The sequence below is a fragment of the Pongo pygmaeus genome, chromosome X, assembly GCF_028885625.2.
Source record: "Pongo pygmaeus isolate AG05252 chromosome X, NHGRI_mPonPyg2-v2.0_pri, whole genome shotgun sequence".
In the NCBI taxonomy this organism is placed as follows: Eukaryota; Metazoa; Chordata; class Mammalia; order Primates; family Hominidae; genus Pongo; species Pongo pygmaeus.
In genome coordinates, this window is record NC_072396.2 from 2,288,767 (window position 1) to 2,313,308 (window position 24,542).

General features: G+C 45.9%; 1 protein-coding gene across 5 annotated transcripts in view; it reads left to right on the top strand.

Annotated features, from left to right (window-relative positions):
* The window catches only part of CD99 (CD99 molecule (Xg blood group)), a 51,290-nt gene that overhangs the window by 22,878 nt on the left and 3,870 nt on the right, over positions 1 to 24,542 (top strand). For 2 of the 5 annotated variants that reach the window (XM_054471204.2, XM_054471205.2), the window contains exons 2-8: positions 1,006 to 1,038; positions 4,200 to 4,247; positions 6,253 to 6,297; positions 6,948 to 7,016; positions 9,211 to 9,258; positions 9,898 to 9,948; positions 13,399 to 13,512. In XM_054471204.2, coding sequence (XP_054327179.1) covers positions 1,006 to 1,038; positions 4,200 to 4,247; positions 6,253 to 6,297; positions 6,948 to 7,016; positions 9,211 to 9,258; positions 9,898 to 9,948; positions 13,399 to 13,512 — 408 coding nt within the window. Of the gene's footprint in view, positions 1 to 1,005; positions 1,039 to 4,199; positions 4,248 to 6,252; positions 6,298 to 6,947; positions 7,017 to 9,210; positions 9,259 to 9,897; positions 9,949 to 13,398; positions 13,513 to 20,502; positions 22,731 to 24,542 lie in introns of those variants that run through there. The other 3 variants (XM_054471206.2, XM_054471207.2, XM_054471208.2) reach the window with 2 other exon arrangements.

A 24,542-nucleotide genomic window follows, 5' to 3' on the forward strand; every position in this document is an offset into this window, starting at 1 on the left:
TGCATACACATATACACACACAGAACCCACCTACACACCCCATACATGCACACAAAACCCACAAATACATACATGTGCACTGCAAATGCCCAAATACACATGCACACGCACACACACCCACACACCCCTGTGACATATACATGCACACTTCATTTATACACGCTGGAGCATAGCCTGGTCGTTTGCACCTGCTGTGGAACTGGACACACTTCCGGTGCTCACAGGGCTCCTGCGGGTTGTTCTTGGACCCCTCACCACCCAGCACCGCCAGGTGCTTCCTGACGGTTGAGAGATGTTGTACACCTTTGGTGCTGAGGAGTGGGGATGCTGGATGTTGACAATTATCCTAACTCTTCCTCCAGTTGACCAAACAGTCCAAGTCGACTTTTCCAAATTTTCCTGAATTTGGCTTTTCTTCAGTGCGCCAGAGATGGCCAGCCACGTTGAAGTAGCATTGAAATTGTTGTAATTAAAGACTGTAGAAACAGGATAGCCTATCAATAATTCGGCATGACAGTTTCCTCATTCTGTGGGATTCTATGAGATTTTTTTTTTTAATGCATAATGCATGTGTCTTTCTGGGTTGTCTAGTGTTTCTACTATATTTTGGTTTGTAATTACAGGAAAGTTGCCAATAAAAAAGGGAGAATTTTGTTCCCCATGTTGTTTTCAGTCCATATTCAAAATTGTTATTCATCTGTTTGAAAGAAATTGGCCTGTTAAGAATAATACACAAAATGGTCATGTTTTTCCACTATTTTAATTTCTACTAAGCTTGAAGGTCATCATTTATTTAAAACCTAGGCTAACGTATTCTTACTCTTAGGCATGGAAGTGAATATTTAGAATGAGAAGAGAAATCACAGCACCTTGTAAATTTTTTTAAGTTGCTGTTTTAAATATCACAAAAAGTCAGAAAAATCGCATATCATTTTTTATCTCTGTAATATTCAAATTTATTTTTATTTTTCTTGTTTCTAAATTGACTCTTTTTTTCTCTCTTAGATGGTGGTTTCGATTTATCCGATGCCCTTCCTGGTGAGTATCAACATCGTTTTCTAAAATCCCATCAATATTTTGTGTTAACATAGTATATACAGGCATATCCCAGCCATTTCCAGCTAGGTTCTAGACCACGACAATAACGGGAGTCAGCAATTTTTGGCTTCCCAGTACATGTAAATGTTATGTTTACTCTCAACTGTAGTCTATTAAGTATGCAATAGCATTACTTCTAAAAACAGTTTACTGTAATTGAAAATACCTTATTGCTAAAAAATGCAGATACAGAGACAGGAAGTGGGGCACGTGCTGTTGGAAAAAATGATGCCGAGAGTCTGGCTTGGCACAGGGTTGCTGCAGACCTTCCGTTTGTAAAACACACAGTATTTGCAAAGCACCATAAGACAAAGTGCAGTGAAGGAGGTCCGCCGGTATGTGTCCACCTGCCTTATTATAAAAACTAGACTCATAGATGACGAGGAAAAGCAAGATGCCCTCATTAAGATAAACGAACCATCCTGGTGGAATAATTCATACTCCTGTGACGGTCAGAGGCCAAGCAAAAACTTGCCAGGTGCTTGGGGAAGGGGTTAGAGGAGGTGAGCAAATGGAGGTCCCCAGGAGAGAGGGGCATCCAGTCCTGGCGTCCTCCCTCTCGAAATCGGCACCTGCTCTCTCCATGGTGCCACTCCTTCCTTTTTCTGCAGCTCTTCCTGTCTCCCACTCCTCACCCAGAGCCCTCGGTGAAGGGCATGGGAAAAGGAATTGAAGGAATTCCGTCTTATCACTCTATCAGCTTCTGGGTCTTGTCATCCCTTTGTATTTGTTTTCTGGGGCTGCCAGAAAAAGGTGCCACCAACTAGGGGCTTAAACCACAGGGATTTATCATCTTCCAGACCTGGACAACAGAAGTCTGAGATCAAGATGTAGACAGACCCATGCACCCTCTAGGGGCTCTAGGGGAGGGTCCTTCCTGCCTCTTGCGGCTTCTGGGAGCTCCAGGTGTCCCTGGGCTTGTGGCCGCATCACTCCAGTCTCTGCCTCCTTCTCCGTGGGGCCTCCTCCTTTGTGTCTGTGTCTCCTTTTCTTTCTCTTACAAGGACACTTGTCATTGGGTTTAGGGCCACTCTACTCCAGGATAATCTCATCTCAAGATCCTTCTCTTAAGCATATCTGCAAAGACCCTGTTTCCAAATAAAGTCTCATTACCAGGTTCTAGGCTTTAGGATGTAGATATATCTCCTGGGGGGACCACTGCTCAATCCACTGCAGTTATATCCAGTTCTTTTTGGTGGCTCTAGGGGAGGATCCTTCCTGCCTCTCCCAGCTTTTGAGGGCTCCAGGCATCCCTGTGCTTGTGGCTGCATCACTCTAGGCTCTGCCTTTGTGAACACTGGTCTCTTCCCTGTGTCTCCATGTATCCAAATGTCCTTCTTATAAGGGCAGCAGTCATTAGGACCTATCCTAATCTATTATAACCTCATCTTAACTGATTACAACTACAAAGACCCTGTTTCCAAGTAAGATCACCTATTGAGGTTTGGGGTGGGTGTGGATTTTGGAGGAATGCTTTTCAACCCAGGACAGGTCCCTCTTCTTTTTTTTTTTTTTTTTTTTTGAGGTGGAGTCTCTGTCTGTCACCCAGGCTGGAGTGCAGTAGCGCAATCTTGGCTCACTGCAAGCTCCGCCTCCCGGGTTCAAGTGATTCTCCTGCCTCTGCCTCCCGAGTAACTGGGATTACAGGCATGCGCCACCATGCCTAGCTAGTTTTTGTATTTTCAGTAGAGACGGGGTTCACCATGTTGGTCAGGCTGGTTTCAAACTCCTGACCTCATGATCCGCCTGCCTTGGCCTCCCAAAGTGCTAGGATGACAGGCATGAGCCACTGAGCCCGGCCACCCTCTTCACTTTTTTATATTTTACTTTTTTTTTTTTTTTTTCTGAGACACTGTCTCACTGTGTTGCTCAGGTTGGAGTGCAGTGTTGGGATCTTGGCCCACTGCAGCCTTGACCATCAGGGCTCAAGCAGTCCTCCCACCTCAGCCTCCTGAGTAGCTCGGACTACAGGCATGTGCCACCTCACCTGGTAGAGTGAGCAACACGGGGTCTCACTGTGTTGCTCAGGTTGGAGTGCCACGGTGGGATCTTGGCTCACTACAGCCCTGACCATCTGGGCTCGAGCAGTCCTCCCACCTCAGCCTCCCAAAGTGCTGAGGCGTGAGAGGATTGCAGACGCGAGCCACTGCACCTGGCCAGCTTTTAATTTTATGTCCTGTGGTGCAGTGCAGATGGTTTGAGCAGAAACAGTGCTGATGGGGATCATCTCTTTCCTGACCACCTACCCCTTCTTGGCCCTTGGGAACAGCCGTTCCCTGCAGTGGGAGGTGCCCTTAGTCTTACAACCTCTGCCTGATTTGCCTGATTGGCTTCCATTCTCAGAGGGGGCAGCCTAGGCAGAGGCCTGACGGAGCCAAAAGTGTGTTTCATATGAGAAATGTGAACAGCCTTTCAGCCATCAATCCGGTGTCTCTCCTTCTCATGCATAGATCTCGGGCTCTGAAAGGGCAGTTTTTCTCCTAACTTTGCCATTCTCCTGCGTTCCGGGCTTACTTCTCAGTCACAGTCCCATTCAACGTCAAGAAGTGGAGAAGGGCTGGGCGCGGTGGCTCACGCCTGTCATCCCAGCACTTTGGGAGGCCGAGGTGGGTGGATCACCTGAGGTCAGGAGTTCGAGACCAACCTGGCCAATGTGGTGAAACCCCATCTCTGCTAAAAATACAAAAAATAAGCCGGGAGTGATGGCATGCGCCTGTAAGCCCAGCTACTCGGGAGGCTGAGGCAGGAGAATCGCTTGAACCCAGGAGGCGGAGGTTGTGGTGAACGGAGACCACACCGTTGCACTCCAGCCTGGGTGACAGAGCAAGACTCGGTCTCAAAAAAAAAAAAAAAAAAAAAAAGAAGTGGAGAAGGGGCTCCTGGTCTCTGTGGAAACCATGGCCGGTAGCAGCCTCTGTGCCTGTCTTCTGGGCTCAAGAGTTGTCCTATAAACCTCAGCTCAGTGTGGGCTGGTGAGAAAAACAATGCTAAAAACATTCTCCAACTGTTTCCAAGAAAATGAAACATCCTTAACCACAAAAGAGTTGACACTTGTTTTCCCAGCTGCAACTTTTACTGACTGAAATGTCTTATCTCTTTAGACAATGAAGACAAGAAACCCACTGCAGTCCCCAAGAAACCCAGTGCTGGTGAGAAGGGCTTGTTCCTAGTATCCAAAGAAAAAGAGCAAATCATTTTCTCTGACAGCAGGATGAGACTTAGGCAACTAGAAAGAAGAGAGAAGTGATTTGAGTGCTCCAGATGGAGTCTGGTTAATAGTTAATACTGGAATTGTGTTATGATGTTGCATTTCATGTAGTGATTCCAGTAAGAGAATGGTTGCTGATGTGAAATGTTTTGGGGCCATTTGGACAACATCTCCATGTGCTTTTATTCTAAGGGTCTGAGTTACTCTGTCTTTAGATTTTCTTCCCTTTTTTTTTTTTTTTTGGAGATGGCGTCTCATTCTTGTCTCCCGGGCTGGAGTGCAGTGGTGTGATCTCGGCTCACTGCAACCTCTGCCTCCCAGGTTCGGTGATTCTCCTGCCTCAGCTGCCTCAGTAGCTGGAACTGCAGGCACCAGCCACCACACCCGGTTAATTGTTGTATTTTTAGTCGAGACGAGGTTTCACTATGTTGGCCAGGCTGATCTCGAACTCCTGACTTCAGGCAATCTGCCTCCCAAAGTGCTGGGATTACAGGTTTGAGCCACCATGCCCGGCCTGTGTCTTTAGATTTCAACTTCCTGGGAGAGAGAGCATTTGGTGCTGAGATCTCCCCCATAATGACCAACAAGTGAACTCATCTCTCAACCTGTGGGCACACACCTCATTTGTTCTCAATGCTGTTCTTTCTGTTTTTTTTTTTGTTGTTTTTTTTTTTTGAGATGGAGTCTCGCTCTGTCACCCAGGCTGGAGTGCAGTAGCGCAATCTTGGCTCACTGCAAGCTCCGCCTCCCGGGTTCACACCATTCTCCTGCCTCAGCCTCCCGAGTAGCTGGGACTACAGGCGCCCGCCACCACGCCCGGCTAATTTTTTTGTATTTTTAGTAAAGACGGGATTTCATCATGTTAGCCAGGATGGTCTCGATCTCCTGACCTCGTGATCCACCCGCCTTGGCCTCCCAAAGTGCTGGGATTACAGGCGTGAGCCACCGCACCCGGCCCACAGTGCTGTTCTTTCAAACAAAAGTCAGAAACAAGAGCCATGTGATGGAATTGCCCAAGGATCAACCCCACTGGCGCATAAACAGAGTAAAAATGTTGCCAAAACTTACGGCATCAGTGTCTTACAGCTAAGACACTGTCTTGTCTTAGCACTTCTGAGTTTTCTAATATAAAACATTAATAGCTCCACTTCATTATTGGGCTTCCTGTCTAGAATGTCAGCTCATGAGCAAAGGGACCCTGTGTCCCCAGATCCTTGAACTAAGCAATCGTGCAGATAGCACCAATGAGTAAGTGTTGAGCGTCTGAATTTATACTATCATAGTCTCCTTGAGGAAGGGACTGGAAATTCCCGTACGTGACTCAGGATGGCTCCGTACATGCTGTTGGGTGGATGCCAGCAACCATTCCTCCATCTTATTGGGTTTTCAAAATCATTCTTCATACTAGAAGACAAGATCTGAGGCCATGGTGAACAGTCACATGAGTTACGGAGCACATGTGGGTTAATAGAGCCACGTTTTAGACACCCTCTAGCCTAAATCTGATCACAGTCATCTGTCCCCTTCTCTTAGGGTCTACCTTTCCCAAGTTGTTAGGGACCTGGGAGGAGAGGATGATGGGATGGGGAGTCAACAGGAGAAAATCATGTGCAGGCAGAATTGGAATTTCAACTTGGTCCAGGCAACACAATTCATTTATAAATTACTTTATTTCTCTCTCTCTCCCCACTGCCCCTCCTCTGAGAGCTTCTCTCCTAGCTTTTTCTCTATCTCTGTCTCTCTGTTTTTTACTCTTTTTATCTGAGAGAATAGTGATGTAAAAATGGTCAGGAATTCACTTTTTCTAAAGAGATCCTGGTCAAGCTGATATTCAGAAAAGTATTTAGCAATGTGGGGCTGTGGTGTGTTTTTGATCTGTTCATGAGGTCATTCCTTCCTCGTTTCTCTCTGGAATTTGGTATTAACTGCTTTTCCCCCTCTTTTAGGGGATGACTTTGACTTAGGAGATGCTGTTGTTGATGGAGGAAATGGTGAGTATTATCCTTTAATCTCTTCTGCTGCTGACCTGCTTATTATCACCCAATTATGATCATTTCAGAGAGAATTCTCCCATTTAAATTATAAAGGGAACCAGTTTTCACAGTGGAAACCTAGGGAATAGTTGTGTTGGTTTGTTCTTGCTGTTGTCGTTGGGTTTTTCTTTACAACCAGTACGTGTGCTTTTATTTTAAAACTCTTACAGTCTTTGGAAGGACATGAGACAAATGTGCCTACCCTGGCCAGGGCTGGCTTTGTGAGCGTGTGACCTGTGCAGTGGCACAGGACCCCATGGCATGTTGGTTTGGCCTGGGCACCATATTGGTTTACTGCTCTGTTGCTGCCATCTTGGAACACTTAATAAAATTTGAAAAATGGGTCCCACCTTTTTATTTTGGCCCCAGAAATTCTGTAGCTGGTGTGGACACCCACTTTAATTTGTACTGAACATACTTGAAATTAAGAACTGTGGCTCAAAGTTGATGGGAGGAAACTGGCAGGAGACTGTGTGTGTACAGGTATCCCCACCAGGACAAAGGCCAAGGTCCAATTTCTGTTCAGGAAACCATCTGTATATAAACTGATGTTTCATTTTCTTTACTGCAAGGCACTTATAATTGCAACTCTCATCTTTCACAAACAGACGACCCACCACCACCGAACCCACCCAAACCGAAGCCAAATCCAAACCCCAACCACCCTAGTTCCTCTGGTAAGAGTCTCTGACTGTGTGAGATGTCTTCAGGTTGTTCAGAATTCAGTGATATTTATGTCAGCTGAGAGGAGGTGATTTCAGATGAGTGTGTGCTTACTGTTGACTGCCTGTGCAGTCTAATGCCCATGTTCATGTAGTGGAAAATGTACATTTCAAAAATATATATTCAGCTTGGATTTTATTTTTAGTTTGCTTTTTTTTTTTTTTTTGAGACAGAGTCTTGTTCTGTCACCCAGGCTGGAGTGCAGTGGTGCCATCTTGGCTCACTGCAACCTCCACCTACTGGGTTCAAGTGATTCTCCTGTATCAGCCTTCTGAGTAGAATTACAGGCACACACTGCCATGCCCGGCTAATTTTTGTATTTTTAGTAGAGACAGGGTTTTGTCATGTTGGCCAGGCTGGTCTCGAACTCCTGACCTCAAGTGATCCGCCCACCTTGGCCTCCCAAAAGTGCTGGGATGACAGGTGTGAGCCACTGTGCCTGGACTAGTTTGCTACTTTTACTTCCAAGTTCCATCTTATGGAACTTCTTAAAAATTGCATACAAGAATTTAAATGTAGACTTGATAAAGAGAAAAGTATTGGCATACACATTTCTTATGGAGAAGCTAGTGTGTTTTAAATCTTTCTGCCCTTAAATATTTAAGTCAGTTTTCCTGACATATCACAGCATTTTCAGCGTAATTTGAATAGCACCAGTTTTTTTTTTTTTTAGCTGAATGGTTGTCGAAAGTTTATATGTTTAGGGTTTTTTTGTTTACATATTTAATTTTTAACACAGAAGAATATTAATGATGTCCATATCTTGTTGACATTTTGATGGCTATTTGTGCTAGTATTTTATATATCTTTTTTTTTTTCTTTTTTGACACAGGGTCTCACTCTGTTGTCCAGGCTAGAATACAGTGGTGTGATCATATTAAATATAAAAGCATACCACAGCCTCCAACTGCTGGGCTAGAGAGATCCCCCTGCCTCAGCCTTTCAAGTAGCTGGCGCTACAGGCACACAGCACCGTGACCAGTTAGTTTTTTCATTTTTTTGTAGAGATAGGGTCTCAGTATGTTGCCCAGGCTGCTCTGAAATTCCTGGCCTCAAGCAATCCTCTTGCCTCAGCATCCCAAATCTCTGAGATTACAGGCACGAGCCACCTCACCCAGCCTATATAGTAATCTAAATGAGATAAATTTTAAATAAAGTTCCAAGTCTTTTGTTTGTACTGCATTGTAACATTACTTTTTGCTTACTGATATTCCATGAACATTTTTTCATGTCATGTAATCATTTCTATCTTATGAGTTTTACTGATAATCATGTACTATTACATACTACATATATAATTATATACTTCCTTTAACTAATCCCTAATTCTGAAAATGTTATGTTTCTTCTGGCATTTTAGAATTATGAATTAACAAAGCAAATCTGAGTCAACTCCATGCACTATTTTTATTCCTTTGAAGACATTTCTAGCATTCAAATAGTTTAGATCAATGTATATGAGTACTTTCATAGCTTTTGACCTGGTTGTTAATTTGCTGCAGAATTTTACCAATTTATTTTGATGCCAGGGGTGTGTGCAAATGTCCCTGTCTTCACACCGTCTCCAATATTAGTTATCACCTAGGAAACCTTTGCAAATAGTGTGAAATTTTCTATCAACTTTCTCCTGGTTTCATGACTTTACTTTTAAAATTAAAAAAAAAAAAACCTGCATCAATTGGCCATGGATACTTCTTATTTTGTGTATTGTATGCTTTACCTTTTATTCTTATATTCTGATATGACATTATCGATTTATAAGCCTTCTTCATTTATTTACAGACATAAATATTGCCAGCATGCAATATTATGCTCACGTTTTTCCACTTTATTTATGGTTTTTTGTTTTGTTTTGTTTTGAGACTGAGTTTAGCTCTTCTTGCCCAGGCTGGAGTGCAGTGGTGCCATCTTGGCTCACTGCAACCTCCACCTCCAGGATTCAAGTGATTCTCCTGCCTCAGCCTCCCGAGTAGCTGGGATTACATGTGCCTGTCACCACACCCGGCTAATTTTTATATTCTTAGTAGAGATGGGGTTTCACCATGTTGTTGAACAGGCCGGTTTTCATGAGTTTTTCCTTTATTCTAAGACATGAAGACCCTTGGAGGAGTTCCAGGTTGACAGGTGATGCTGTATTTTGTTTCCTAGGTAGCTTTTCAGATGCTGACCTTGCGGATGGCATTTCAGGTGGAGAAGGTACAGTTATCTTGTTTTTTGTCTCTTTTCTCTCTCCATCCCATGATGCCCACCTGCTCTGCAGAATCACTACAGGGTCTAAACTCTCAGCTCTCTGTGAACTCACAGTGAAATGTTCAGCCATCTCTGTGAGAACTCTGCCTGTTTGCTGAGGCTTCAAGGATGTGGGAAGTAAAGGCTGCCCTGTAGAGGTTCGGTCCTGGGAGAAGAGTTCAGGGCCCAGGCAGCTGCCCCACTTTTCTGAGGGACAGGGCCTGTTGAATGGGCCCTTCTCACCATCTCCTCACCCATCCATTCACCTGTGTGTTCTTGCAAATAGCTAGTGTTGTTTCAGCTTCGTTTTATTAGGCTGTTTTCTGTAATTTAAGGAATGTGAATATTAAAGCCCTGAGAATAGTGATAATGCCTGGGAGTACGGGTTCTCAGAGTACCCCTAGAGTGTAACAGGCAGCACCCCAGCTCTGTAGCTGTGTAACATGCACCCTTAGAGTGTAATAGGCAGGACCTCAGCTCTGTAGCTGGGTAACATGTACCCCCATAGAGTGTAAGAAGCAGGACCCCAGCCTCTTCATGGTCCTGGCTGTGAATTTTTCCTTGACTCCAAATCTTCCCGTTGCAGACGTTGCTTTTGTCTTGCAGGAAAAGGAGGCAGTGATGGTGGAGGAAACCACAGGAAAGAAGGGGAAGAGGGTAGGTGCACCTGGCTTCTGTCTTCTTGTCTCTCCCACATGGTGTTGAGAAGGGGAAGCAGAATGTCTGAGAGCTGGTGGACTGCACTGGCATCGGCCTCCTAAAGCTACTGGCAGGAGGCACGGGTGTTCTGTGCCAAGTGCTCCCAAGTGATGTAGCTGCAGAGGTCCCCCCAGCAAACCAGCCCTGCTCCAGGTGCCCACATGACCCGGATTGTATGTTTGGTCACCTGCCCACGATGCCCTGGCTGGCGATCTGACCCCTGCATCACGCTTAGCCTTGTCCTTGTGTTTACAAAAGCTCCTACACTCACCCTAACGATCAGAAGCTTGTGACGCAGTATCCTCGGTTGCGCTTGGCCCTTGAGAACATCAGTAACCAGGTGGGAGGTCGGAATGTGGATCACTCCCACCCTGGCTGTAACAGGCATTGTGTTCTCCATGGAAGTGCCGGTGATGTATCTCCTGTCTCCTTTTTCGTAACCTTTTCCCTTAGATGGGACAAGAAAATAATGACAGAAAGAATTCCTTTTAAAACTGTAAAGAAAACAAAATGAGGTAAGAGAGAAGTAGGGAGGAAGAAAAGAAGGAAGGAGGGAAAGAAAGAAGGAAGGAGGGATAGAGAGAGAGAAGGAAGGAAGGAGGGAAGAAGGGAAGGAAGGAAGGGAGGGAAGGAGGGAGGGAAGAAAGGAAAAGAGAGAGGGAGGGGAAAAAGGGAGGAAGGAAAGGAAGGAAAAGAAGGAGGGAGGGAAAAAGGAAGGGAGGAGGGAGGGAGAAAGGAAGGAAAGGAGGAAGGAAGGAAGGAAGGACAAGAAAGACGGAGGGAGGGAAAAGAAGGAAGGAAGGAGGGAGGAAAGAAGGAAGGAAGAAGAAGGAAGGAAGGCAGTGAAGGGAAACGGAGGGAGGGAAGGAAGGAAGGCAGGAGGAAGGGAGGAAGGAAGGAAGGGGAAGGGAGGAAAGGAAGGAAAGGAGAGAGGGAAACAGAAGAAAAGGAGGAAAGGAAGGAAAGGGAAGGAGAGAGGAGAAACAGGAGAGAGGGAGGGGCGAGGACAATAGCTTCATATTTTAGTATCTCAAATTCTCAGGGACTTTGCTTCTAGCAAAATGCCTGGTTTTAAGCAACTTCTTTGGCAGAAGAGATACTAATTTGGCCAAAGATTTTAACACCTGTTTGCCATTTTAATCACTGATAAAATGTGGATTCTTAAAATATGCAACGAATGTTTGTGGAAAAAGAAAAGTGGGTAGTCTACCCTTGTTTTAGGTATTTATTATTTTTATGGATACAGTTCTTGAATTCTAGGCTTTCTTTGAAGAGGTAGTATCTGTAGCCCTCACCTAGGACTACAAGGTCATTTTTTAAAAAATAGCTAAGAAAACACATGTCTGGCATGTTTATCTCAGGCCATCGTTCTTGGCCTTCTAGAGAGTTAATGTCTACTATGTCACTTCATCAGGGAGGGGTAGTTAAGCTTGAAAAATTTTCCATGACATGACTCTGTCCTGCACATATTAAAGACTGGCCGAGTGAACACACCACCCACAGGCCATGTTTGGAGCCAGTGTTTTTGCTGAAAGTCAGATGATTCTCCTTCCTCGTCGTGGAGGGTGGAGAAGATTCTATCTGGAGAAGGGTCCTCTAAAGCTCACATCTGGCATTTGGAATTAAGAATCTCTTCAATGGCCAGGTGTGGTGGCTCATGCCTGTCATCCCAGAACTTTGGGAGGCTGAGGCGGGAGGATTGCTTGAGACCAAGAGTTCGAAACCAGCCTGGCCAACATGGTGAAACCCCTTTTCTACAAAAAATACAAAAGTTAGGCCAGGTGCAGTGGCTCACACCTGTAATCTTAGCACTTTGGGAGGCCAAGGTGGGTGGATCACTTGAGGTCAGGAGTTCGAGACCAGCCTGGCCAACATGGTGAAACCCCATCTCTACAAAAAATACAAAAATTAGCCGGGCGTGTGGCATGCACCTGTAGTCCTAGCTACTCGGGAGGCACAAGAATTGGTTGAACCCGGGAAGCAGAGGCTTCAGTGAGCTGAAATCGTGCCACTGCACTCCAGCCTGGGTGACAAAGTAAGACTGCATTTCAAAAAAAAAAAAAAAGCTAGCCAGGGGTGGTGACACACACCTGTAATCCCAGCTACTTGGGAGGCTGAGGCAGGAGAACAGCTTGAACCTGGGATGCAGAGGTTGCAGTGAGCCGAGATCACACCACTGCACTCCAGCCTGGGCAACAGAACAAGACTGTCTCCCAACAACAAAAAAGAATTATTGCTGGAATAACATTAAAAAAAAAAAAAAAAAAGGCTGAGTGTGGTGGCTCATGCATGTAATCCCAGAATTTTGGGAGGCCTAGGCAGCAGGCAGGTTGCTTTAGGCTTGGAGTTTGAGATCAGACTGGGCAACATAGCAAGACCCCAATTCTATAAAACCACAGTAATTAACCAGGCATGGTGGTGCACACCTGTAGTCCCAGCTACTCGGAAGGCTGAAGTGGGAGGATCTCATGAGCCCAGGAGTTTGAGATTGCAGTGAGCTGTGATTACGTCATTGCATTTCAGCCTGTTTGACAGAGCAAGAACCCATCTCAAAATAATACACAATAATAATTAAATAGAGATAGATTTAAAATGTTTGCATTGAAACCCAAAGCTATCTTCAAGGGGTGGAAAAGGAGCATTCTAACGATACAAAACGCATTGGCAAATGCACCAAGCATTGCAGGTCTTTGCTTCTTTATCTTCTGCCCCTGCCTGGGCTCTTTCCTCCAGGTTTGATGTCCAGCTCTCTCTTTCTTTTTTGTTTTGTTTTGTTTTGAGATGGTGAATTGCTCTGTCGCCCAGGCTGGAGTGCAGTGGCACAATCTCGGCTCACTGCAACCTCTGCCTCCCGGGTTCAAGCGATTCTCAGGACTCAGCCTCCTGAGTAGCTGGGATTAAAGGCACCCACCCCTACTCCCGGCTAATTTTTGTATTTTTCGTAGAGACAGGTTTTACCATGTTGACCAGGCTGGTCTCAAACTGACCTCAGGCAATCCACCTGCCTCGGCCTCCCAAAGTGCTGGGATTACAGGCGTGAGCCACCACGCCCAGCCCCAGCTCTCTCTTTCCATCTGTCTTCGTCTTTTTTTGTCTCTGCCTTGGTCCTGCTGAGCTTCTGCCCGTCCCTCGCTGGCCTCTCTTCATGTCTCTTTTCTCTCGCTCCACTCCCTCCACGGTCCGACCAGGTCTGCCCAGCACAACTGGGGATGGGAGATTGTGCCTTGCTTTGCCTTCGCGTGTACCATCCTCGGCATGCTTCCTTTGCAAATCGGTCAGCTCAGGCGTCTGAGATGTTCTGAGGATCTTGGTGCTCTCAGACTGACTGTCTCTGCCAGCCACTGCCTCCTGGGATTTTCTCTGCACCGTGTGTGTCTCAATCACGATGCTGTGTGCTTCCTCCTGCAGCTGATGCCCCAGGCGTGATCCCCGGGATTGTGGGGGCTGTCGTGGTCGCTGTGGCTGGAGCCATCTCTAGCTTCATTGCTTACCAGAAAAAGAAGCTGTGCTTCAAAGAAAATGGTAAGTCTCGCTCCGCTGGTGCCTCTCCTTCATGCCTTGCTGATTGGAAAACTGTGCTTTCTTTAAAAGGCAGAAACCAAACTCAGGCTGGCACGAAACAGGTGCACGATGACTGACGGTTCGTGAAACTGCTAAAATTCTGGAATCGAACCTTCTGGCTTTGATTTCAGGGCTGTTCTGCCTTGTGTTTTGTTGTGTGAAAGTTTACAAGTTCCTCACTGCTGCAGCGCTTGGGTTGTTTACGTCTACAAAGTGGGAAATGGTTGGTACATACGCCGCGGAATTGTTGCTGGGGTTAGAGACAGTCCTGCAGGAAAGCCTCTACAAGTTACCCTGCAGAGAGCAAAGGTGGAAGACATTTAGCTCTGATTATTTACAATCAATGTCATCATTAGGAGGAGAGCCGTGACCAGGGGGCCACCACGGTCCTTTATCCACCCAGGAGAGTTAAGTTAAAACCCAGCACAAGGCCGGACATGGTGGCTCACGCCTGTAATCCCAGCACTTTGGGAGGCCGAGACGAGTGGATCACGAGGTCAGGAGGAGATCGAGACCATCCTGGCTAACACGGTGAAACCCCGTCTCTACTAAAAATATTTAAAAAATTAGCTGGGCGTGGTGGCGTGTGCCTGTAGTCCCAGCTACTCGGGAGGCTGAGGCAGGAGAATGGTGTGAATCTGGGAGGCAGAGCTTGCAGTGAGCTGAGATTGTGTGACTGCACTCCAGCCTGGGCAACAGAGTGAGACTCCATCTCAAAAACCAAACCGAAACAAAACAAAAGCCAGCACAGCGGATTCCCTTTCTGTTAGTACCAAAAACCCACAAGGCACCCAGGACCTGGGAAGTTTCTTGGATCGGGACTAAAATTTATAGAGGAATTAGGAGGAGGACGTACTCACCATTGCAATCCTCCTAGGGCAGTCAGCAGGCTCTTTGGGACCTCGTATTCAAAAGTCCCTAAATCATTTAGGATCCGCCGTGAAGCTGGGAAGTAAGCTCTGCTATTTGGAACACAGCTAACATGCATGCATCACTGGGCAGTTATATTTAGCTCTTGCCTTCCCTCTTGCATGACCAAGCACTGTGGTTTGCAGGGATCCCATCGACCGGGGACAGCTACTCTTATTTTTTATTTTTTATTTTCTTGAGACAGAGTTTCGCTCTGTTGCTCAGGCTGGAGTGCAGTGGCGCAATCTCAGCTCACTGCAACCTCCATTCCACCAGGTTCAAGTGATTCTCCTGCCTCAGCCTCCTGAGTAGCTGGGATTATAGGCACCCACCACCACACCCGGCTAATTTTTGTATTTTTAGTAGAGACGGGGTCTCACCATGTTGGCCAGGCTGGCCTCCAACTCCTCTCCTCAAGTGATCCACCTGCCTCGGCCTCCCAGAATCTTGGGATTACAGGCGTGAGGCACCACACGCGGCCAACAGCTACTGTTTTATGGAGGAGCCCCTGGGGTCCCTCACGCCTCTGGGTGTCTGAACTTCTCACCCTACTTAGATCTTAAGTCCTTATTCATTCTTGGTCACTGATGTCATTCACCCAAAGCACTGCCTCCTGAAGATTTTAGAGGGATTCCTAGAACATTTGAATAGATGCTGGTGTGGAGAAAGTTAGACTGTAGGGGTGGAGTTTCCCTGTAATCTCCCATCATTCCAGCATTTGACATCCACAAACATTATTTAGAGCGTGAAATGGAGAGTCCTAAACAGCTTTCGTTTGGATCTCAAGACTTTAAATGAGCTGCTCGTGTTTATTTCCCCGTTCTTGCTGTGGGGTTTTGGGCAGTGCATGGAAGACAATTGCCTCCTACCTGGTGGGCGGACTAGTGGGAAATGGTGTTTGGTTGTTTCTTTTTTTTTTGAGATGGAGTCTCACTCTGTCACCCAGGCTGGAATGCAATGGCTCCATCTTGGCTCACTGCAACCTCCACCTCCCGGGTTCTCCTGCCTCAGCCTCCCGAGTAGCTGGGATTACAGATGTGCACCACCACGCACAGCTAATTTTTGTTTTTTTTTAGTAGAGATGGAGTTTCGTCATGTTGGTCAGGCTGGTCTCGAACTCCTGACCTTGGATGATCCACCCGCCTTGACCTCCCAAAGTGTTGGGATTGCAGGCGTGAGCCACCGTGCCCAGCTGGTGTTTGGTTGATTGAATGGCAGTTTTGAGCAGGACCCAAATGGACAGATGACCACATTCAAGGAGATGCCTATAAGAGACGTATGATTAGAATCACGTTGGAAAAAAGCAAACAGCAAAACATTCTTCTCCCCTCTTGCTTCTTCTAGAAGTAGTGGAGGGGTTAAAACAGTAGGGACTTAATGGAAGGGAATTTTTGTTTGCTTTTCAATGACATTTCTTTTTCTTTTCTGAAACTGTTCAACTCACAGCATAATATTCAACCAGGAGGTAAGGAAGGCTTGTTTGCCAGGACAGGATGCGTAATATTTTAGATGTTGTATTTCAAACTCTCTGGCTTTTTTTTTTTTTGGGACGGAGTCTCGCTCTATCGCCCAGAATGGAGTGCAGTGGTGCAATCTTGGCTCACTGCAACCTCTGCCTCCCGGGTTCAAGCAATTCTCCTGCCTCAGCCTCCGAAGTAGCTGGAATTACAGGTGGCATCACCACACCCGGCTAATTTTTGTATTTTTAGTAGAGATGGGGGTTCACCATGTTGGACACACTGGTCTCGAACTCGTGACCTCAGGTGATTCCCCCACCTTGGCCTCCCAAAGTGTTGGGATTATAGGCGTGAGTCAAAGCACCCGGCCTCTTTTTTAGAATCCCAGACAATTGTTGAACACTTTTGGATTAAACTACAAAATCTCTGATTGATGATTCTCTGAAAATCTTTAGGTCAACCCAAATTGGATTCATGAGTTGCAAAGGATGTTTATTACCTTGTGCTTTCAGACGTAGGAACTTTTGGGATCTTGTAAGCCTATTTCATATTCACATCCTGTATTAGTCCGTTTTCACACTGCTATGCAGAACTGCCGAAGACTGGATAATTGATGAAGGAAAGAGGATTAATTGATTCACAGTTCAGCATGGCTGGGGAGGCCTCAGGAAACTTACAATCATGGCAGAAGGGGACGCAAGGCACCATCCTGTTATCATGAGAACAGCATGGGGGAACCTTCGCTATGATTCAGTGACCCCCGGCTGGTCTCTCCCTGGACACGTGGGGATTATGGGAATTACAATTCAAGATGAGATTTGGGTGGGGACACAGAGGCTCACCATATCACATCCAAAGACACACAAACTCGGGAAAGCACCCAGGAGGCTTAATAGACTTGATTTTGTCAAAAATTTAGAAATAGAATTGGGAAAAGGAAAAACAACTTTTCCTCTACCTTATCCGCCCCGCCACCCCTGGGTCTTGGTCTTGGGTGGAAGTATTTTCTTTTTTTATTGCAGGAGGTGGGGCAGGCATGAACAATGAAAGTTCTCACTGGGTAGAAACAATTTTCCTAGATTTTTCAAGAACAAAAGCAAATGTGTCCCGGCGAGGTGGCCCACACTTTGTAATCCCAGTGCTTTGGGAGTCCAAGGAAAGAGGATTGCTTGAGCCCAGGAGTTCAAGATCAGCCTGGGCAACATTGTGAAACCTCATCTCTACAAAAAATGTAAAAAATTAGCTGGGCGTGCTTGCGCCTGCCTGTGGTCCCAACTACTCTGGAGGCTGAGGTGTGAGGATTGCTTGAGCCCAGGAATTGGAGGCTGCAGTAAGCCGTGATTGCACCACTGCACTCCAGCCTGGACGACAGACAGAGACCCTGTCTCTAGATATAAAAATAAAAATACCTTTTTTTTTTTTCTGAGACGGAGTCTCACTCTGTCACCCAGGCTGGAGTGCAATGGCGTGATCTCAGCTCACTGCAGCCTCTGCCTCCCGGGTTCAAGCGACTCTCCTGCCTCAGCCTCCCGAGCAGCTGGGACTACAGGTGCGTGCCACTACGTCCAGCTAATTTTTCATATTATTAGTAGAGACGGAGTTTTGCCGTGTTAGCCAGGATGGTGTTGATCTCCTGACCTCGTGATCCGCCTGCCTTGGCCTCCCAAAGTGCTAGAATTACAGGCATGAGCCACCGTGCCCGGCCCCCAAAATAATTTTTTTTAAAAAAAGCATCCTTTCTGAAGAATTGGCTCAGGGAGTCCAAGATTCACTTTATACTACTGAGATGCTAGGCTAATTTTCTTCTAATATTTTCTATAAGTCTTTTATTCTGATGCCAAATTAACAGAAGGTCCAACTTTCAATTCCTGGTTTGCTTTCTAGTTGTCCAGGTATTGATCTTCTTGGCCTTTTGTAAATGCACAAAGCAAAGGGCCAAAAAGAAAATAAAATAAAGCATAACAAAGAGAAGCAAGAGATGGTGAAACCCCGTCTCTACTAAAAATACAAAAATTAGCTGTGCGTGATGGTGGGCGCCTGTAATCCCAGCTACTTGGGAGGCTGAGGCGGGGAATTGCTTGAACCCGGGAGGCAGAGGTTGCAGTGAGCCAAGATGGTGCCACCGCACTCCGGCCTGGATAACAGAGTGAGACTCTGTCTCAAAAAAAAAAAAAAAAAAAGAAAAAGAGAAAGCAAACAAAAACAAGGCACTATTCTACAAATACCAAGACCCTACCTCAAAAGAGGACCTTTCCAACTGCATCCACTCACAGCTTGGTTTTTATACCTGAATTATAAAATGAGTTTAATGTTTATCTCGGTGACATGGTTTTGTTAGTAGACATGGAATTGCGATGTTGGATCGAGTTATCCGGAAGATGAAAGATGTCAGAGCCCTCAGCCTCTGTGGCAGGATTTTGCTTTATGGGTTTGATTTCCGGGATGGTGATTTTGAGATCTGGCAACCGCATAGGTTCATGGGGAGCTTGGAGATTTCATAAGAAGGATGTGAGTATAGGATGCCCTGGTCCTTCAAGAAACCATGGGCCAGGCGTGGTGGCTCATGCCTGTCATCCCAGCACTTTGGGAGGCCGAGGCGGGTGGATCACCTGAGGTCAGGAGTTTGAGACCAGCCTGGTCAACATGGTAAAACCCTGGTTCTACTAAAAATTCAAAAATTAGCCAGGCGTGGTGGTGTACACGTGTAATTCCAGGTCCTCGGGAGGCTGATGCAGGAGAATCGCTTAAACCCAGGAGGCAGAGTTGCAGTGAGCTGAGATCGAGCCACTGCACTCCAGCCTGGGACAAGAGCGAGACTTTGTCTCAAAAAAAAAAAAAAAAAGAAAAGAAAAGAAACCATGCCCAGTTTTGGGGATACTGTTATTCTACCAGACAGGCTCATTTTCCGGGACTGTGTCATTGCATTGAAATTTGTGGTGTTTGTTAAATTTGTATTAAAATTAGTCCCAGGTGAGTGGGTAGACATAGGTGAGTCTTCCGCATCTTTCCGACAAGGAGATGCCTTCATCAAATCCTGTGACTTGATATAGATTTACTGAGAAGCTTTGCAGTGTTATATTTTGGGGTTCACGGATTAGAAACTCCTTGTGGAATCAGATGGCTCTCTGTCTGTTATAGGCTGGTGCAAAAGTAACTGTGGTTTATGCCATTAAAAGTAATAGCAACATAGCAAGACCTCGTGTCTACAAAAAATGTAAAGAAAAATTAGCTGAGTGTGGTGGCTCCCAGCTAATTTTTTACCTTTTTTTGTAGAGACAGAATCTTGCTATGTTGCCATTACTTTTAATGGCAAAAACCACAATTACTTTTGCACCAGCCTCCCTTCCTCCCTTCCTACAGATTTGAGTTTGTGGTGCTTGGGCTTCTCCTGGTTTTTGTCCATGTGCTATGAAGGGGCCTGTTTAAGCTGCTTCTCTCATGCACTCGGGGTCTGTGACTTTGCATCTGGATGTGTTGGCTTCGTGGAGGACCTGGCTCAGACCACTAACCGCACGGAGCCTGACCACTTCCCACAGAGCCCAGCTTCCGTGGCTGGCACGGGGTGCTCAGGACGCTGTCCTTTGGCTGTGGTGGCTGGTCCTACTGCTCTGTTTACCAGGGTCCTGGGCTCACAGTGGGTTTCTTGAGGCTTTGGCAAGATGGGCGATTGGCTCTCCCTGTCTCCTTCTTTCTCTTTCTTCTTTTCTGCCTTTCTTCCTTCCCTCCTCCTTTCTTTCCCCCTCCCTCCTTCTTTTCTCTCTTCCTTCCCTGCTTTTCTCTTTCTTCCTTTGCCCTCAGTTCTCCCTCTCTCTTTTCATTCTTTGTTGAACTCTCCCTCTTTCTTCCTCCCTCCCTTCCATTCTTCTTTTCCTCCTTTTTTCCTTTTTCTCTCTTCCTTTTTTCTATCTCTTCCTTTCTTCCTTCTCTTTTCTTCTTATGTACCTCTTTCTTTTTTCTCTCTTCCTTCCTTCCTTTCCTTCCATCCCTCCCTCCTTCTTTCCTTTTTCCTCCCTCCATCCCTTCCTCCTTTCCTTCCTTCCTTTCTTTTTTTCTCTCTGTTCTTTCTGTCTCTCTTCATCCATCTCTCCTTTTCTTACATGCCTCTTTGCTTCCTTCCTTCTTTCTTCTCTCCCTCCTTCCCTTCCTTCCCTTCCTCCTTCCCTCTCTCCTTCCCTTCCTCCCTCCCTCCCTCATTTCCTTCCTCCCTGCTTCACTTCTTCCTCCCTCCCTTCCTCCATACCTCCCTGCTTCCTTTTTTCCAACCTCCTTCCCTCCTCGTTCCTTCCCCCTCTTTCTGCCTTCCTCCATCCCTTTGTCCCATCCCTCCTTCCTTCTTCCCTCCTGCTCTCCCTGTTCCCTGCCTCCCTCCCTGCCTTCCTCTGTCTCTCCCTTCCTCCACTCCTTAATTTTGGTTTCCACTTCCCACTCTCACACTTTGAGCCTCTATCCCATTACTTCCTTGCTCAGAGCAGCTCTTTCTAACACCTCCCTGCTGCTGGGAGCCCCAGCGCACAGCAAAAGCAGACCCAGCGTCAGTTTACTTTTTTTATTATTATTTTTTGTCTTTTTCAACTTTCCATTTCAGATGGCTGAAGACCTAGGGGTGAGCAGAGAACCCAGCCCAGGCCTGCGGAGCGTCCTGACCGTAATCGTTTTATCTGCTAAGATGCAGCCTTAAAGCAAACCCTTCCATCTGCCGCTCCCCTCGCCCTGCTGGCAAATTCCCACCACAATGGGATTCTCAATCACATGGCAGATTCTCTGCCTTCAGTTCCATATGCTTTTGCCTTTCTTGATGCACAGAAGCTCATTATAGCAAATCATATTTCTGCATAAGAGCTTCAGAAAATGAAGAGAAATGCAGATATTTTCTTTTAAACGTAAATCTAACAGAAACAGGGCAGTGACTTCCATGTTTTAATGAGTTTTGTCCCTAAGTCCATCCCTGCCAAGGGAACAAAGTGGGGCCCGGGGTGGCCACCCTCTTCCCTGCAGTGTCCTAGGTTAAGCTCACTCACATCCTAAGGATTTGACCTTCCAGGTCATGCATGGATTTTTAAATCTTCAACCTTTTCAGCCCTTGACTTGCATTTCTCACTGCACTTCCTATGAAGCGGTTCTTAACTCTTTCTTTGATCAGTGTTCCAAGCAGGTGCACATCTTGGTTCCTAGAAAAACAAAATTCATATGTTGAGGAGTCACCTAAACATCTCCTGATGTTCACACTCTAAGGCGTGTTGGGAATTGGTGGGTGGTCAGGTCCCTATTCACACATTTGAGCACGGAGCCTCTGCGGCCGTCTTCCTTGGATTCTCTCATGTCCCTGAAACACACAAATTGTACCTGGATTTTCCTTCCATTTCCAAAGGCCACCAACTTGTTCTTCAATGTAATTTATTTTAACTTTTTTTCTTTCTTTTACTTTTCTTATTTTTTCTTTCTTTTCATTTTTTTCTTATTTCTTTTCCTTCTATTTATTTTACTTTTCTTATTTGTTATATGTTATTTCTTTTCTTACTTTTCTTCTTTTTTCATTTTTCTTTTTTTTTTTTTTTTTTCTTTTTTGAATTGGAGTCTCACTCTGTTGCCCAGGCTGGAGTGCAGTGGTGCAATCTTGGCTCACTGCAGCCTCCACCTCCTGGGTTCAAGCGATTCTCTTGCCTCAGCCTCCCGAGTAGCTGGGACTACAGGCGCATACCACCACACCCAGCTAATTTTTGTATTTTTAGTAGAGACGGAGTTTCTCCATGTTGGCCAGGCTGGTCTCGAACTTCTGACCTCAGGTAATCTGCCTGCCCCAGCCTTCCAAAGTGTGTGAGCCACTGTGCCTGGCCCTTTTTCTTTTTTCTTGTTTTTTTTTCTCTTATTTCTTTTTTCTTATTTGTTTTCCTTTTTGCTTTTTCTTTTTATCTTATTTCTTTTACTTATTTTTCTACTTTTATTTCTTCTCCGTTTTTCTTCATTCTTTTCCTCTTATTTCTTTGACTTTTCTAATTTCTTTTTTTTATTTTCCTTTTTTTTCATATTCCTTTTAATTTTTTCTTACTTCTTTTACTTTTCTTATTTGCCCTCCTGTGGAAATGAGGCACAGCCTCCCTTATGGTTGAGCCGTACTTCTAGCTGAGCACGGATGGTTTGATCCTCCTGTGTTGGGGCATTGTATGGTGTGAGGGCACAAAACCTTGACCCACATGGGTCTGGTCACCTTCTCACAGAGGTCACCTTTACAGCCCCCCACTCTTTGAAGGATGTGTCCCAAGGTGTCTCAAGTCTGATGCAATGAAAGCTGCCCCCCAATGACCACAGGACTGAGTCCAGAATGTCCTGCATGTTTCCCAGAGTGTCTGTCCTAACACCACTTAAAGATTAGCCACTGCTAGACAGTGATCCTCAGGTATATGGTCTCAGGATTGGCCCCAAGTGCATGGTGTGTGTGTGTATAAACATATCTTCACAAAGCATAGGGACCCATTAAAGCCATATTGCTTTGCTGAATGGTTCTAATAGCTACATATGATTTTTAGCCTGAAAGAAGAGCACCACGAATTGTTTGAAGTTGACTTGTCAGATGTGGCATGCTTGGTCTAAGTTTTGACAGGAAGGGTATGTGGGTGGGGGTGTACGGAGCATCTCATTAGACCAGTTCTCCTCCTGAGAGGTCCGTGATGTTGGAACTGTTGCCCCCAAATGGACTTTGCCCTTGGGAGACTTTATACTTTTCAATGGACTTTTTCCCTCTTTAAAACTCGCCAGCTTTTATGTAGTGTTTTATAAAATTACTGGAATAAAAAGAACATCTTTTATGCTTTTTAACCAGTGAGGGGAGAGGGAGAAATTATTTGTCCTCTGAAATGAATGCAGGTTTTCAATTTCTAGCCGGGACAGTTTGCTGCAAAATGCACCCGTGTTGACAACTTGCCACTGGCAGAACAAATGACATTTGTGGTGAACATTTTCGGATCGTTTCGAGTATTCTTCTCTTCCGGGGGGGTTTCCTCTCTTTTTCTTAAATCAAAGAATTTGGCCTCTTTGTGTGGGAGTCATTTAGTGGTTAGGGGAGAACAGTTGAAACTGTGGAGTTCACATAGTATAAACTGGCGAGGCTGTCTCTGCTGCTGTCATTAAAAGTTACGCTGCTGGCTCGGCACGGTGGTTCACACCTGTAATCCCAGCACTTTGGGAGGCCGAGGCGGGCAGATCACGAGGTCAGGAGATCGAGACCATCCTGGCTAACATGGTGAAACCCCGTCTCTACTAAAAATACAAAAAATTAGCTGGGCACGGTGGCGGGCGCCTGTAGTCCCAGCTACTTGGGAGGCTGAGGCAGGAGAATGGCATGAACCCTGGAGGCAGAGGTTGCAGTGAGCTGAGATCACGCCACTGCGTTCCAGCCTGGGCGACAGAGCAAGACTCTGTCTCAAAAAAAAAAGTTACGCTGCTGCACCATACAAACGTGTTCCTTTACGAAGGCATTTGAACCACAGATGGGGCTGTTTTACAAATAGCACGGTCTTTGTGAGTGGGAAACGCATGGCCACAGATTCGATGAGCTGCTGCTGCTTCCCTTTGTGTTGAAAACGTGGGTGTTCCTTCACACCAACACTGGAAATAAATAAATACCTATTGATCTGTGCATCTCTTACGTGTTTCCAATTCTGTTGGCTTATGCTGTGGGTCAGAAAAGAAGTGACACCTACAACATTTGGGGAGTTGACCCTGTTTGCATTGTGGCATGTTTGAAACATTTTTTAATGGAAATTTGGGAATAGAGGGCCAGGCGCGGTGGCTCAGGCCTGTAATCCCAGTACTTTGAGAGGTCGAGGTGGGCGGATCACAAGGTCAGGAGATCAAGACCATCCTGGCTAACACGGTGGAACCCGATCTCTACTAAAAATACAAAAAATTAGCCAGGCGTGGTGGTGCATACCTGAAATCCCAGCTACTCTGGAGGCTGAGGCAGGAGAATCGCTTGAACCCGGGAGGTGGAGGTTGCAGTGAGCTGAGATTGTGCCACTGCACTCCAGCCTGGGCGACAGCGAGACTCTGTCTCAAAAAAAAAAAATAATAATAATAATAAATAAATAAATAAAGAAATTTGGGAATAGAAATAAGACTGGGAAAAAATGCTGGAGGAGGAAGAAAACCGGGTACACAAGACCCCTTGGCTGTCTTGTCCTTTGATGGCTGGGGCAGTTCTTAGTGGTCTGAGTCTTCACTCACCTCTCTGCATTCTGAGGGAGGTAGAAGAGGGGACAGGAGAGCCAATTCAACCTGAGAAGGATGATCGGTGGAGGTGGGTAAAGGAAGAAAGTCCCCTTTCCCCAGGTATTGAAAAGATGCTAATCTGCTGAGATTCTTTGCATTTATTTTTATTTATTTTAATTTTTATTTTGAGACAGTCTCGCTCTGTCACCAACGCTGGAGTGCAGTGCCACGATCTCAGCTCACTGCAACCTCCACCTCTTGGGTTCAAATGATTCTCCTGCCTCAGCCTCCCAAGTAGCTGGGACTACAGGTGCACGCCACCACGCCCAGCTAATTTTTGTATTTTTAATAGAGATGGGGTTTCACCATGTTGGCAAGGATGGACTGGATCTCTTGACCTCGTGATCTGCCCGCCTAGGC